At 38.9% G+C, this 13,299-nt stretch overlaps 1 protein-coding gene across 5 annotated transcripts in view; it reads right to left on the bottom strand.

Annotated features, from left to right (window-relative positions):
• The window catches only part of SEPSECS (Sep (O-phosphoserine) tRNA:Sec (selenocysteine) tRNA synthase), a 39,657-nt gene extending 28,189 nt beyond the window's left edge, over positions 1–11,468 (bottom strand). For 4 of the 5 annotated variants that reach the window (XR_008466775.1, XM_054203994.1, XM_054203995.1 and 1 more), the window contains exons 1-6: positions 11,200–11,464; positions 9,785–9,939; positions 8,591–8,709; positions 8,345–8,503; positions 5,608–5,761; positions 1,468–1,570 (exon numbers count right to left, since the gene is read on the bottom strand). Coding sequence is in view for 4 of the 5 variants with exons in the window: in XM_054203994.1 (XP_054059969.1) it covers positions 1,468–1,570; positions 5,608–5,761; positions 8,345–8,503; positions 8,591–8,709; positions 9,785–9,939; positions 11,200–11,313 (804 nt within the window). In the remaining variant the exon portion in view is untranslated. Of the gene's footprint in view, positions 1–1,467; positions 1,571–5,607; positions 5,762–8,344; positions 8,504–8,590; positions 8,710–9,784; positions 9,940–11,199 lie in introns of all 5 variants that reach the window. The other variant, XM_054203996.1, reaches the window with a different exon arrangement.
• Positions 11,469–13,299: the final 1,831 nt, after the last annotated feature.

The following is a 13,299-nucleotide window of genomic DNA, read 5'->3' as shown; positions in this document are numbered from 1 at the left end:
CTAAACCACAGTTATTATTTCTATGTTTTAATAGCTTAGTGCATGGGAAGAAGCACTCCAAGTTTGTCAGCTTTTTGATGGGAAGATGAATGCCAGCAGCTATCATTTGATTTAATTGACAGGAGACCATCAGAGGAAAAGCATGACAAATGAAATGGTCTCAAAAGCACTTTCCCGTGATACTCTTGCAAGTTCTGTTCACACTGTGCTCAGCATGTACATATTCCTAAGTATTCGTTAATAACTACTTCTCACAGACAGTACATTTTCTATCACAGGAAATACATTTTTGTAAATAAATGTAAAACAAATCAGAGCTCAAATGAATAACTTTGCATAGCCAAAGAACAAATAAACAAAAAAAAACCCCAAACAACCTATCAAGAGACAAGAAAAAACACAGAAAGCAACACAGTAACAGTTCTATTTGTAGCTTTGTAGTCTGAAAAGGTTACCATTAGATACATTTCATGCAGTAAAACTCAGCAATTCCACAGCCCCCTTCATGTCAGAATTTCACTAAACTTGTGCAAGTTAAATAGAACAAATGTGTAACAAGTACATTACAAATAAAGCATATGACACTCTCTATTTCACATATCACTTCAAGTTTTCTCAGATTCCTTCAGTGTCTCAAGATTTAGAAATGCCAACATGACGTTCCTGTCATAATTATATACCAAGTTGGTCTGTGCCCAGTTAATAACATAATGTCGTCTTAATTAGAAAAAAAATGGCCAGCGTATTATAAATTCATAATAGTTCAGGATCCCCTGGATCCTGTTAAAAAAAAAAAAAAAACAACAAACCCTATTCTTTTGATATGGGTAAGAGAGAAAAGAGAAACAGTGAAGAAACAGTGTGTATACATTGCAATGAGCAAAACCACAAGAATTCTAAGCTTCAGGGGTATCTCAGGTATTAAGCAACCTCCTTTTCAAACTACATAGGAACGGAAATGTTTTTTTCAAACACAACATTGAACTTAACTCAGTTTCCTCCGTCATTCTCTCTACCAACAATATTTTAACAGTGACAACACCTATAAAGTGTTGCTGTAGCAACACTTGTACCTTCAATTGAGAATCTGCAACTCACATTCTGTTGAAGGCTTAATCCCTATTCAAGTATGATCCATTATTTTATTTTTAGTTAATAAGTTTATGAAACATTTTAAGAAAGCTTATTAAGGACCTTTTTCCACTATGAAAGACACTTCAACATGAGCAAAATCTAAATAAATTTGGGGTTAATACATAAAAAGCACATAATAGAAATAACGAATATTATTTTTAAATTCTATTTCCTTCTGGTCCATTTTCTCAGAAAATTGTTCAAGTATCAGACGTGCACGGGATTAGTCTCAAAGCTGTGAAACACACGATAAAATTTGCTAGTGTTGTCTACAATCAGAAATTTACTTGTACTTTAAAAAAAAAATTAGTATTTGAAATACATGGCTCCTACCTGCTGGATAAGATGCATACATTTTGAAGACTGAACTCCATAGGCATTGTTGACAATATGTGGAATGTCATAATTAGCACAAATTACAGCCAGTTCCTCCAGCCTATGAGCACAAAATTTTAATTTAGAGAAGCATTAATAACTGTAACTCATGTTACAACTCAGACCATTAAAAGACTGAAAGGCCTACTAGGAGGTCAGAACAAGGAAAGAAACTTCTTTGATTAGTACCTCAACACCTTAATCAAAAAAGGTTAAGAAGAAATTCTGTTAGCTTTTACATAGACTACAAATTGTTGACCTGGGATGAAATTTTTCATGCTTCACTGAAAAGTTCTGTCTAGATTTAGTTAATAGTTAATAGATCCCAAAACATACTGCTTCAGATATAAGATTTTTTTAATACTACTTTAACGATAACTATCAGAGCTTTAGTTATCCACACTTTTTTTCCTTTTCTTCTAATATTCAACCTGAAAAATGGCCTAATGGAAGTTTCAAGATGTGTCTTGGGAATCAAAAGCATCATATAACAGGAAGTTTTTACATACTTCTGTTTATTTCAAAGAACTAATATTCCAACTGGTTGAAACCTCACTTGCATATTTCAGATAAACTGATTAACAGAAGAGATATTCTTCAAAGGAATGGAGAGCCCTAAAATGTTTGAATGTAGAGATCAACAAATCAAAACTTCGTTCAACTGTTTACTCAGAAATAAAGACAACTCTTCACTTGCCTTTAGAAATCCCTGAAATCACCGTCACCTCTGCCTGGATTGATTTCTCAGTCAAACTTGGATTTATGTGGGTGCATAGGTCATTTTGGGCAAGGGTCTTCAGATTTTAAACATACATGTTCTTAGTACACTTTTTTGAAGCGCTCCAATCATGCTGTATTTTTAAAAAAAATAATCTTTTTTTCCCCCCAAACTTGTGAATACATTTTAGATATAAAATCTATTTGAAAAATAAGGTAATACATAATAATTCAAAGTGATGATAGAGGTAATATTATTTTTAAAAAAACAAACTCTAGACCTCCAATGCATTTTTACTCCTTCATTTTTATCTCCTTCTGTACACCCTCTCGCTGTAATTTACTGACATTCATATAAAATGTGACAGAGTATGAAAGCATTTTCCAAGGGGTGACGTTCCTTTGCATTCTATTTCTATTACATTGCCTGGCGTTGTTTTGTAACACAAAATTCAGCTGCAAACGTCAGATTAAATTTTTGGAACCTGAATCCTTAGGAAAACATCATAATCACCATATTATTCCTAAAGAAATCACAAGTATTTCATGAATAGGAAACACCAAGAGTATAATGTACATGTTGATCTTCTGCAGTCAAGATACTCGTCAGGAGGTGCGTGTCCAATAGTTTTTCACATTTATCAAGGTCCTGAATCATGAACTATGCTACATTAACAGAATACTTCAGGAAACATAACACTACACAGCGCAAAGTTTTTGCCTTCTGATCTGCTGATCTTAATCAGACTCATTCCTCACCTTCCACAGAGACTCAAAGGAAAACAATTCCCCTCTTACACGCTTCTTTTCAAGTGCAGGTAGAGAATTTCACCAAACTAGAAACATACAGGGTGTACTGCTACGTATGTTTGTCTTTCTTACCTCCTGAGACTTAAAGGAGCGATAAGCTAGCTTTCACAAGTACTGAAAACAGAAAAGTCTCTTTACTTTTCCTAAAAATATTCTATTGAACAATTAGATCCATATTACAATACAAGACAAGAGTGCTACAGTTTGAAAAGCATATGTGATTATGCAAGGGAAGCAAACACACACAGCACTTGTCTGCTTCCAAGGTTTAAAATGAACTATTAAAAGTGCTGCTAGTCATATCAGGAAAATAAAGCATTAATATAAGTTTGGCTACTACTTGAGTTCTTAAAAGTCACAAATAGGACTCAGAGAAATATTTTCCAATGTATTTTTTCTTTCTCTCCTACTTGTGAAAGTTCATGAAATGAAAGCTTTGTTCTTTCTTCTAATATTAATTAAAGTAACAAGATACAGAGTTCTGCTAAGTACATAACCTAAGTGAAAAATACCCTTTTTTCTTTTAGTTCTCTTTTAAATACAGTAGTTTGAGAGACAACTCCCAGCAACAGCAGGTAAAAGACTAAGAACTCAAGTCTCTCTGAGAAAGGGGGTTTATACACTCTTAAAGTGTATATTCCCGTAAAGTTAAACAATACTTCAAAGGAAAGCTATAAGTACACAGGCATAAAACTCTTATCCTCACTTTTTAACAATCCTAAACCACTTAAAATTTTAAAACACCACCACCACAACTAAACAATGCCTTACATGTGCAAGATATTTAAAAATAGACATTTAAAATGGTACCCTCCAGAAAAGCTGTATGGGATTTTCCTTTCTGTAGGAAGATGAATGTTATGGCCTTCGATAGTTGACAGTATCCTTTAAATAGAAAGTGTCTTCAAATCCTCCTGTATCTGTGGTATATCATAACACAGTGCCACTACCTAATAATTCATCTCTTAGTTGCAGAGAACAAAACAATCGCATGTCAAAAAGTGGAGGCAGATAAGGAAAAGATTCATTTACCCAAGCTATAAAACAGACCATTCAATTTTGATAGCTGTGATTTAAGTTAGCCAATAAATCTGCAAGTCAACTTCAAGCAATGTTCATAGTATTCTGGCAGAATTATATGGTTTTAACTTCCTTCTAGCAACTGGGTTAACCTATGATAAATACTGGGTGTTTTTTAAAGGTAGGAAAACAGAGTGGAACATATCTTTGCTTGCTGTGTTGCAGAGTCAATGATCTTTCTTTCCTACGCTTGCAAATATTTAATTAAATTTTCCAGATAACAAAGTAATTAACAAAAAAGCATGCACTGCAGAGGAACTCTGAACATAAGTCTTTTCAATTTCGTGATAAATTAAAAACAGTTGAAGTGGAAAACTGAGACACTACGTTTAAAACCATATAAAAAAAGACATCTTACTAATATCTCACACTTCAGCATACTACATACAAGCCCATAAAAATATACCAGTTCAATTGTAAAGCCTACGGAACTTGCTTCTTGATACTTATTTTCATAAGCAAATAGAGAAAGCATGTTTTGCAAGTAACAATGGCGCTCATTTTGGACAAATGACTCAATATACCAAGTACTTTAGGCACCTCTACTCCAACATGTCATTTTCAGATTGAGAAGTTTTTCAAGTATTTCATAGCCAAGCTACACGTTGCAATAATGTTTCAGATACTCTATTTCCCACCCATAACCATAACGCTCATCTCAGCTTCAGCTAGTGCTTGAGTGACATCTTCGTAGCAACTACGGAAGTTAGGTATATGGACACATAATATTAAGAAAGAATGCAATGTATTTTAAGCTTATTTTAACAGTGATTTAACAGCTGGAAATTATAAGTAGCAGCATTATGCAATCTGCCAGCAAATGCTCAAAACAAGATAAGTTACAGCAGGGCAAATTACGTGTTATACTTGTACAGCACATCTGCCCTAGATGTTTCCAAGAATTTCCTTACACCAGTCTATCTTAATTAGCCCTATAAACATCAGTACAATACAGGAAAAAGTAACTCAAACAAGGACTTTAAAATTTAGCTGTAGTTTGGTTTTTTTTTTGGTTTTTTTTTTTTTTTTTTTTTTTAAGAACTGTATTAACAGCTTAGAAAAATTCATCATTGGCTAGAGGAGAAGAGTAGAAAAGGCAAGAGTAATATTAAAACATGGCATTAGCTATGGAACTACATTTCCTGGACTATGCTTTTATGAAAGTCTACTTTTACCACTTCCATGAAATTGTAAGAAAACCACTGCCAAAATGACATTCATTCCACCACAACAGATCATCACTAACCTCAGTTATATGACAGAAGGCAAACCTTCTGCATTATTCTCACTTTTTTAATATACTTTCTCAAAACGGAACATTGTTTCAACCTGCCATTTTTCCTTAAGCAAGGGGATTACAGTATCTTTACTAATTGTTGGCAGTAATTAAGCAATTTTAGGAAGACGGACATTGAAAACACACAGGGGTTTTTTTGTTTGCTTTTTTTTTTTACAGTAACAAATAACACACTACTTAAAAAGACTACTTACCTATCAGGTACCCTTGGAGCAAAGCAAGACGTTGTAGAATGCACACAAAGAATATTTTCAGCACCAAGAGTCTTGATTTTAGCCTCCACTGCTTCAATGTCTGTCCGTAGCTCATCACCTTCTAATACATTTTCTATCACCACAGGCTCAAAACCTGACCAAAAAAAACAAGACCCGAATGTGTATCATCAAGTCTCTGACTAATTGTGGGTTTTTAGTCCCAGTATAAATCTGAAAAAAATCTTCTTGCTTCTGTTGTTTTAACAAATTCTTTCAGACTTGGGTTAAGAACACAGATAGATAAATTTGTTGTACAATGTCCATATTGCTAAAAACTACAATAATATTCTTGTTAAATGGTGGACTACAGACAAAAGCTTACCTTACATTCTTTGCACGCAAGAGCAACAAGTTTGAAGATTGCTTTAAAAACAGATTAACTTCTTCCCTCACAATTAAAAAGAAAGTGTTTGAGTGGCATTCTCGTAAAACATGAGCATACTAAAAGAGCCTCTCTAAAAAAAGGATGCTGTTAGATGTAGCAATGCAATAATGATTATTATGAATTGGCTTTCATCATAAGCCTCTGCCTTAGTCAATCTATAAACTTCCTAATTACTTCTTAAAAGACAAAAATGCCCACGTTTTACCTCATTCTGAAAGTGAACTTTGTCATATCAAAATCCAAGCTGTTTCCCAAGACTTTTATTTTATAAGTTTCCAGTTTAAGTTTGTATTTAAGAAGTACAACAGCTAAACCATGTAAAGTTGTTTCTCAAGGACACATATGAGAAACACATATTCCAGCATTCTTCTAAATGGAACACATGTTCCAGCATTCTTCTAAATGCTGGAACGTTTCCAGTTTTGCAAGAGGCTGCTCAGGAGGGATGTTGAAAAACCAGAGAAGGTCCATCAGAAGGCTACCAAGTTGGGTGCAGTATAGCGTGCACAAATTAGAAAGAAAGAATGTAAGCTAGACTTGTCAAGTATGAAGAGGCTAAGGAGAATACCTAATAGCAGCCCCCGAGCACCAGAAAGGGAATTACAAAGACAAGAGAGCTGAACTCTTCTTGGTAGGATCTCCTAAGAGGCAACAGCAACAAATTTTGGCTTGAGAGGTTCAGAATAAACAGCAATAAAAACTTTTTTTTTCATGCAGAGGACAGCACAGCACTGGAACTGCTATGCAGAAAGACTGTGGAATCTCGATCCTCAAAGATTTTCAAGATTCATCTAGATAAAGGCATGGTCAACCTAACCTAGCGCTTAAAGAGTTTTCTTTCTTAAAGAGGAAAGTCTGTCATGGTACTTGCTCAAATTTCTAGCTTATAAATAAATAAATAAGAAAGGTTTTGTTTACAGACTAAACCACTGGAAACCATATATTCCCTTCCCCAAACAGGTCTGGCATAGCAGCAACATCACGCTAGCTGAAGTGACTATTACTTTCTTAAAAAACAAAGAGATGTTCAGTTTACTGAATGAAAGTAAAGGAGAAGGAGGGGAGGAGTGATTTCCAAAGCAGTGTAACATGGCAGCAGCTATGTGAATTTTTCCTTCATGGCTCAACACCATTCCTTAACGCAGACATGTAAAGCTCAAACTCTACAGAAGAACTTGGACTAGAATGATGTACTGACATGGTTAGCCCTAGTCTGGTTTTCAATTAGTGATCTAGAAGACAGAAATTGCATTCCATAGATAATTGTTAGATATCTGATACCTGCTTCTCTCTTATTTTTAGGTGATAATTCTTTTAATCAATTTTGTGATAGCTGTCTTAACTATTCAAAAAGTTAACAGATCAATTATATTTCCTCACCACCTTCTCCATTATAAACATAACTTCCTGAGCTTGATGTTCTAAATTGAGCATAATATTCCGAAAACACTCCCACTTTTCTTATGTACATGTTCTATTTGTTCCGATCTGATCCCTTTTAAACATCTCTGCATTGGACAGAATTCCAATTGTTTAGTCATTTTTATCCAATGATTCTTTTATGCAAAAAATAAATGTGTCCTAGGAACTAGGACCAAAATCTATGCCACCACCTGCAGGCATGTGCACTGAGCTGGAAAATTATGGTCTCCCTTATTTGCCCTTTCCTTGATCCCATGCAGGAGGGGACAGCTTCAGTGCAGGGACAGACTTCTACCCTTAGCTTATTTATAGACTGGTAAACAAGGAACTCCATTTGAGAGATATTAAGGTTTGAACTAAGAAAGGCACCAAACTTATTTCCTGAGTAAGCCGAGTGACACCGCAAGATTAAAAACAAATAGGGCAGCTAACACTTCCCATGTTCTGAAATAAACAAATGTGCAAATCAGACAGCTTGTCACCTTCTGATCACAATTCCTAGGACACATATGCTTTTTGCATAAATCTAAAAGAGATTTGAACCACGAGCCTTGGTTTCACATAATTAGCAGGACAGCAAATTAGGCATCTCACTCTGAGTGTGAACTGTAACTTCCTTAGTGTTGTGTTCTCTATCAACTACTTTATACAACCCTGTACCTCAGTAAACACCTACACGTTACAAGGCATTAGGAAGAAAACTCGTATGTGTGATAACATATTAGAGATCAGGAATATAGAAATAAAGCACTTAGAACTACTATGCATTAGGCCTTTTATGGATCTTACTGCATGCAAACACATGAATTGATCATTCTGTTTTATATCTGTTAAATGAACACACTGTGTAATCAGTGTAATCCTTCTTACCTGCAGTTATCATTGACTTAAAGCAAGATTTCTGGTCTATACGTGGCCAGATAATGTATTTTGCCTTTGGTCTCTTGTGCCGCAATGTTAAAAAACACAGAGTTAGACTCATGCCAGTTGCCATAGGAACCACAAAGCAATTGGTCACTGTCCGGACACCTGCACATAAAAAGCAAGTCAGAAACGAACATGAAGAACTCATGACATGCCCCCACAAATGAAAGATACTTTCATATTTACACCTACCAGCCAGCTTTATAATATCCAGAACTACTGAATTAGTAAGCTTGTTCAAGAGGCTAGACCCTGCAGCTTTAGGCTGGACTGCAGAAATATCACCTGACCTTCCAATTCCATGGATCAATCTAAACAAAAAAAGTTGAAAACATACATCAAGTTTTTTCCACATCCCAAAGCAATAATTCTTGCTCACTAAAGAGAATTTAATTTAATAAACAATTGTGGAAAAAGCTGTATCCAATGCAATATCAATATCTACTACAATGATTTCCATTATAACAAACTACACATATTCATATGAAACTGACTTTTTTTTTTTTTTAACAGCAGATTAACAGTGTTCCAGTACACAAGTAAAAACTTTGAGAAGACCCATAGTAGCAACACCTTTAACATCTGGCAGGCTTCCTTTTAAGCGCACCTCAGCATTTCTTGATGTCTGTTGAATTAGCATTATAAATGCTGACATGTTCAGACACAAAACTCCAAGGAAAACAAAAATCAGTTGCCTACAGTCTAGCATACCATAGGCGTCGTGGTATTATACAGATACTCCCCTGACAAATGCTTCATCTCCACAAGGCAAAGAAATAATACATACGGTGACAAAATGTCCTGAAAGACAGTTAGGTTAATGCATCATTTTGCCCATCTTTTTCTACATCATCACTTCATCTACCTCATTCTACTATTCAATAGTACGTATCATGCAATACCATCTCTCTCTCTCTCTATTCTGTTTATAAATTATGCTTGTAAACTGCATTTATAAGTGTTGGATATTATTTAGCATCTTTCAGGAGTGGAGGATCCTGAAATTGTGTATAAAATACAAGCTTACAGAACTTGCTTTACCCATGGCTGAAATGCAGCAGCTGCTCAGGTAAACTAGTAACAACACACATCTATTTATGGCTTTAATTCTGTTTTTGTCTTGGGAATAGAGTAAAATGCAGTCTGATGAGTGTCTGGAATTCAGAACTTCTTGGAGCATAGTTTTACAGCTTAATTTTTTTTCCCCATTTCAAGCGATAGGTTGAAATCAACAATAGCTTGATAATTAATTGAAAGTTGCACATAATATTGCATTATATTGCTTATTTCAAATGCTATCAAGGTCTCAGATAACAAGGCACAATAAAATATGCCATTTGAAAGCACTAATAAATCTGAATAATTCAAATTGCCAATAATTTGTACCTGTAGTGCCTTCGGGCAACGAGTCCTGATGCCACTCTTCCTTCCCTCTCACCAACACCACAGTTGCCCAGAAAGTTATTGCTATCCATTATAGCAAGTTCATGCAGAAACAGCTCAATGGTGCTTTCATCCCATCCATCTTCGGGACATTTTCCCTTAACAATAATATAAAGGTAAGTACCAAATTTGGAAATTAAAAATGAACACAACTTTATGCAACTTGTTTGATTAATGTTACCCTTCTTTCCCACGCTGAACAGCAGTTTGTATTTTCATTATGCTTTTTTATATTATCTAATGTTATGAAACTGTATTCATAGAAAAGTTAAATAATGATTTTTCCATATATTAAGTGCAATTACATTAGCATATCGTGATATTAAAATAGTCAGGATATTTTTCACTTTCAAGTGTTCTTTAAAGTACACACAAAACCACTGCAGCCCGTACATGTTAATTACTCCCTAGAAGACTGTAGATTATTTGATGTATTCTCTAAACAAGAACCTACTACTACAGGAATTCAGAGAGAACTGCATGAAAAGGAGATAACTGGGTGTTATAGAACGAAAAATATTAATTATGACCAGAAGGGAAATATAGTTTCACCTGTAACACATCCTCCTATCTTTTTATAACTTTGCTAGTTATTACCTAATAGGTAAGGAAACCACTTACAGAATGTAATGTGTCAAACTTGCAACCAGACATGCTCTTTTTTGAGCAGTGCGTTAAGAACTGCGCTCATCTTTGAGAACTGCAGAAAAGACCCTCAGAAGAAAGGTACACATAAACTCACGAAGCATTACTACAGCACCTCCACAGTCCAACGGCTTTTTTTTTTTTTTTTTTTTTACATGTCCCAATAACACTTCCGAGGTGTGGTATGAAAGTTTGAAATAGTGGATAATGTGACTAAGGATGCTCAAGAACTGAAACATTTGAGAATTCGTTGCTAATGATTTCTGCACGTTGGAGACAAAGAAATATACTGTTCTGGCACCTTACAAATATCACTTTTTACCTCACGTAACAATACACTAGTACCTTATTACTTTGAAATTTTTCTTTAACTGTTTGCCGGGCCTTTCTCAGCAAACACACAACATAAGGCGATCACTTTTTACTCCCAAACGCAGCCCTTCATTTCGGTGCTCCGTAAGGTCTCTGCCATTACGGCCAGGCCGGCCGAGCCCTCCCGAGCCCGGGCCGCGCCCCTGCCCACCGGCACCGGCTTAAAGAAGGCCACAAAACTACCCTGCGAGCTGCGGGGAAGAGTGGCCCGGCCGGCCTGCGTGCGTGCTCACGTGGCTCTGCGGGGATGCTCCGGCTGGACCCGGCTCCCTGGCGGGGCGCCGGGCCGGGTCCAGTGCCGCCTTCCCGCGCTCCACGGCCCCGCTGCCGGCCCCGGTTACCTGCTCCAGCAGGGCCCGCAGCCGCAGCTCGTGGGCCCGGCGGCCCTGCGCCCCCTGCCGCACATAGGCCGCCGTCACCAGCCGTTCGCTGGAGCCGAAGTTCTCCGCGTTCATGGCCGAGGGGCTCCTGCTCCTGCTGCTGCCGCTGCCGCTCAGCCCGGGCGCCGCGGGGCGGCCGAGCGACCCACCTGCGAACCTCTCCGCTCCCGCCGGAGAGGCGCGGAGAGAGCGCGCAGGCGCCGCAGAGGAGCCTCCCCTCAGGGAGGCCGGGCCGCCCCGCCGCTGCCCTCCGCGCTGAAGGAACCGCCTCGCGGGGCCGCCTCGGTCCGGCCCACGCAGCAGGAGGCCTGGCCTGGCCTGGGCTGTCCCCGTCCCCCTGCTAGAGCTGCGGAGGCGGAGCTGCCGGGGGAGGTAGGTCTCCGTTCCCGCGCTCCTACGCCGTGAGGGGGAGCCCAGCAGGAAGCAGGCTCCCGCCTAAAGTTTAGCATCAGGCTGTCGAGAGCGGGCACGTGCCTTCCCTGAAGGCTTCTTTCTGTCAGGGTAAGAGCCGCCTCCGCGCCTCGCAGCGTTTCTGTCAGCGAAGCTGGTTGTGTGTCTGCGCACAGCAAACAAAGGCAATCTGCTGTGCCCGGCCTACCCACCAGGGCTGTTGGGGGCCATGTAAAAATGTCATTACAGGCAGGGAAACAAGCTACTAGGAGAGAGACAATTTGCTTCCTTTTTTTTTTTATATTATTTGGGAAAAGGCAGTTACAGAATGACAGAATGGTCGGGGCTGGAAGGGACCTCTGGAGATCACCTGGTCCAACCCCCTGCCAGAGCAGGTTCCCCCAGAGCAGGCTGGAGAGCAACACGTCCAGGCAGGTTTTGAATATCTCCAGAGAAGGAGACTTCACTGCCTCTCTGGGCAGCCTGTTCCAGTGCTCTGCCACCCTCAGAGTAAAGAAGATTTTCCTCATGTTGGGCTGGAATTTCCTGTGTTCCAGTTTGTGCCTGTTGCCCCTTGTCCTGTCTCTGGGCACCACTAAGAAAAGTCTGGCCCATCCTCTTGACACCTGCCCTTTAGATATTGATAAGCATTGATGAGATCCCCTCTCGGTCTTCTCTTCTCCACCCTAAACAGACTCAGGTCTCAGCCTTTCCTCATAAGAGAGGTGCTCCATTCCCTTGATCATCTTTGTAGCCCTCTGCTGGACTCTCCAGCAGTTTCCTGTCCTTCTTGAACTGGGAGGCCCAGAACTGGACACAGTACCCCAGTCATCCCAGTAGGAAATCTGGGACAGGCATTGCACATTTACCAGGAGCTGCCAGTGAAGCCTCAGCAAGTAGAAGCTTACCTGGAGCACAGGGGCTCCTCTGGGCATTGGAGCCCCTCGCTGCCTCCGCTGTTCTTGGCAGTCCGGCAGCCACCAGGGCTGGCAGATTGCCGCTCGCCGTCTGAAAATAACCAGTAGCGAGCGTGCAAAAATGGAAGAGGTATGTTAAGTACACAGTGCGTTTGTTCCAGTGTTTAGTTTCAACCAGCCTGTACCTGGTCAACTGAATTTGTTTATGAAGTCTTATCCGATTCTTCTGTTTTACAGTTTTAAGCTCAGGCGGCTAATTGACATGTGCGAAGTACATAGTGACCGTCCTGCTTCTGTAAGTTTAGTTAGCCCGATTAGGATCTTTCAGGCGTTCTGACGAGTAATCTTACACACCTGTTTGAATTGTTGTCTCAGACTATAATTAACATAGTTTCTTAGTCCTTTTGAACAGAAAAGAGCTTTGCAAGTTGAATTGTCACGCTCCTTACTCCCCGTAGTCATGTGGCATCCGGATTGTTACGATGTGTCGTGTTGGCGTTTCTTTAGAAATTCTGAGCAGCTATTCATCTTGTTCTGTATTTCAAACTATCACAAGAGGGCGCTCACCTAAAGCTAAAAGTGCAGGATTGTGCATGTATTCCCCACTTTTTTTCTTCCCGTTTTCCCCACCCCGATGTTTCGACATGGTGCTCAGATGTACACTGTAACCAGTGACAAAGTGTGCTCTGTGGATTAGAAGGATAGGGGCAAAAGTGTTAGCGTGAGGAAAATGATACAACTTATTTGCATGATT

Source organism: Rissa tridactyla, chromosome 5 (assembly GCF_028500815.1).
Source record: "Rissa tridactyla isolate bRisTri1 chromosome 5, bRisTri1.patW.cur.20221130, whole genome shotgun sequence".
Taxonomy (NCBI): domain Eukaryota; kingdom Metazoa; phylum Chordata; class Aves; order Charadriiformes; family Laridae; genus Rissa; species Rissa tridactyla.
The sequence above is the reverse complement of the archived record's forward strand: the minus strand, read 5'-3'. Positions and strand labels throughout refer to the sequence as shown.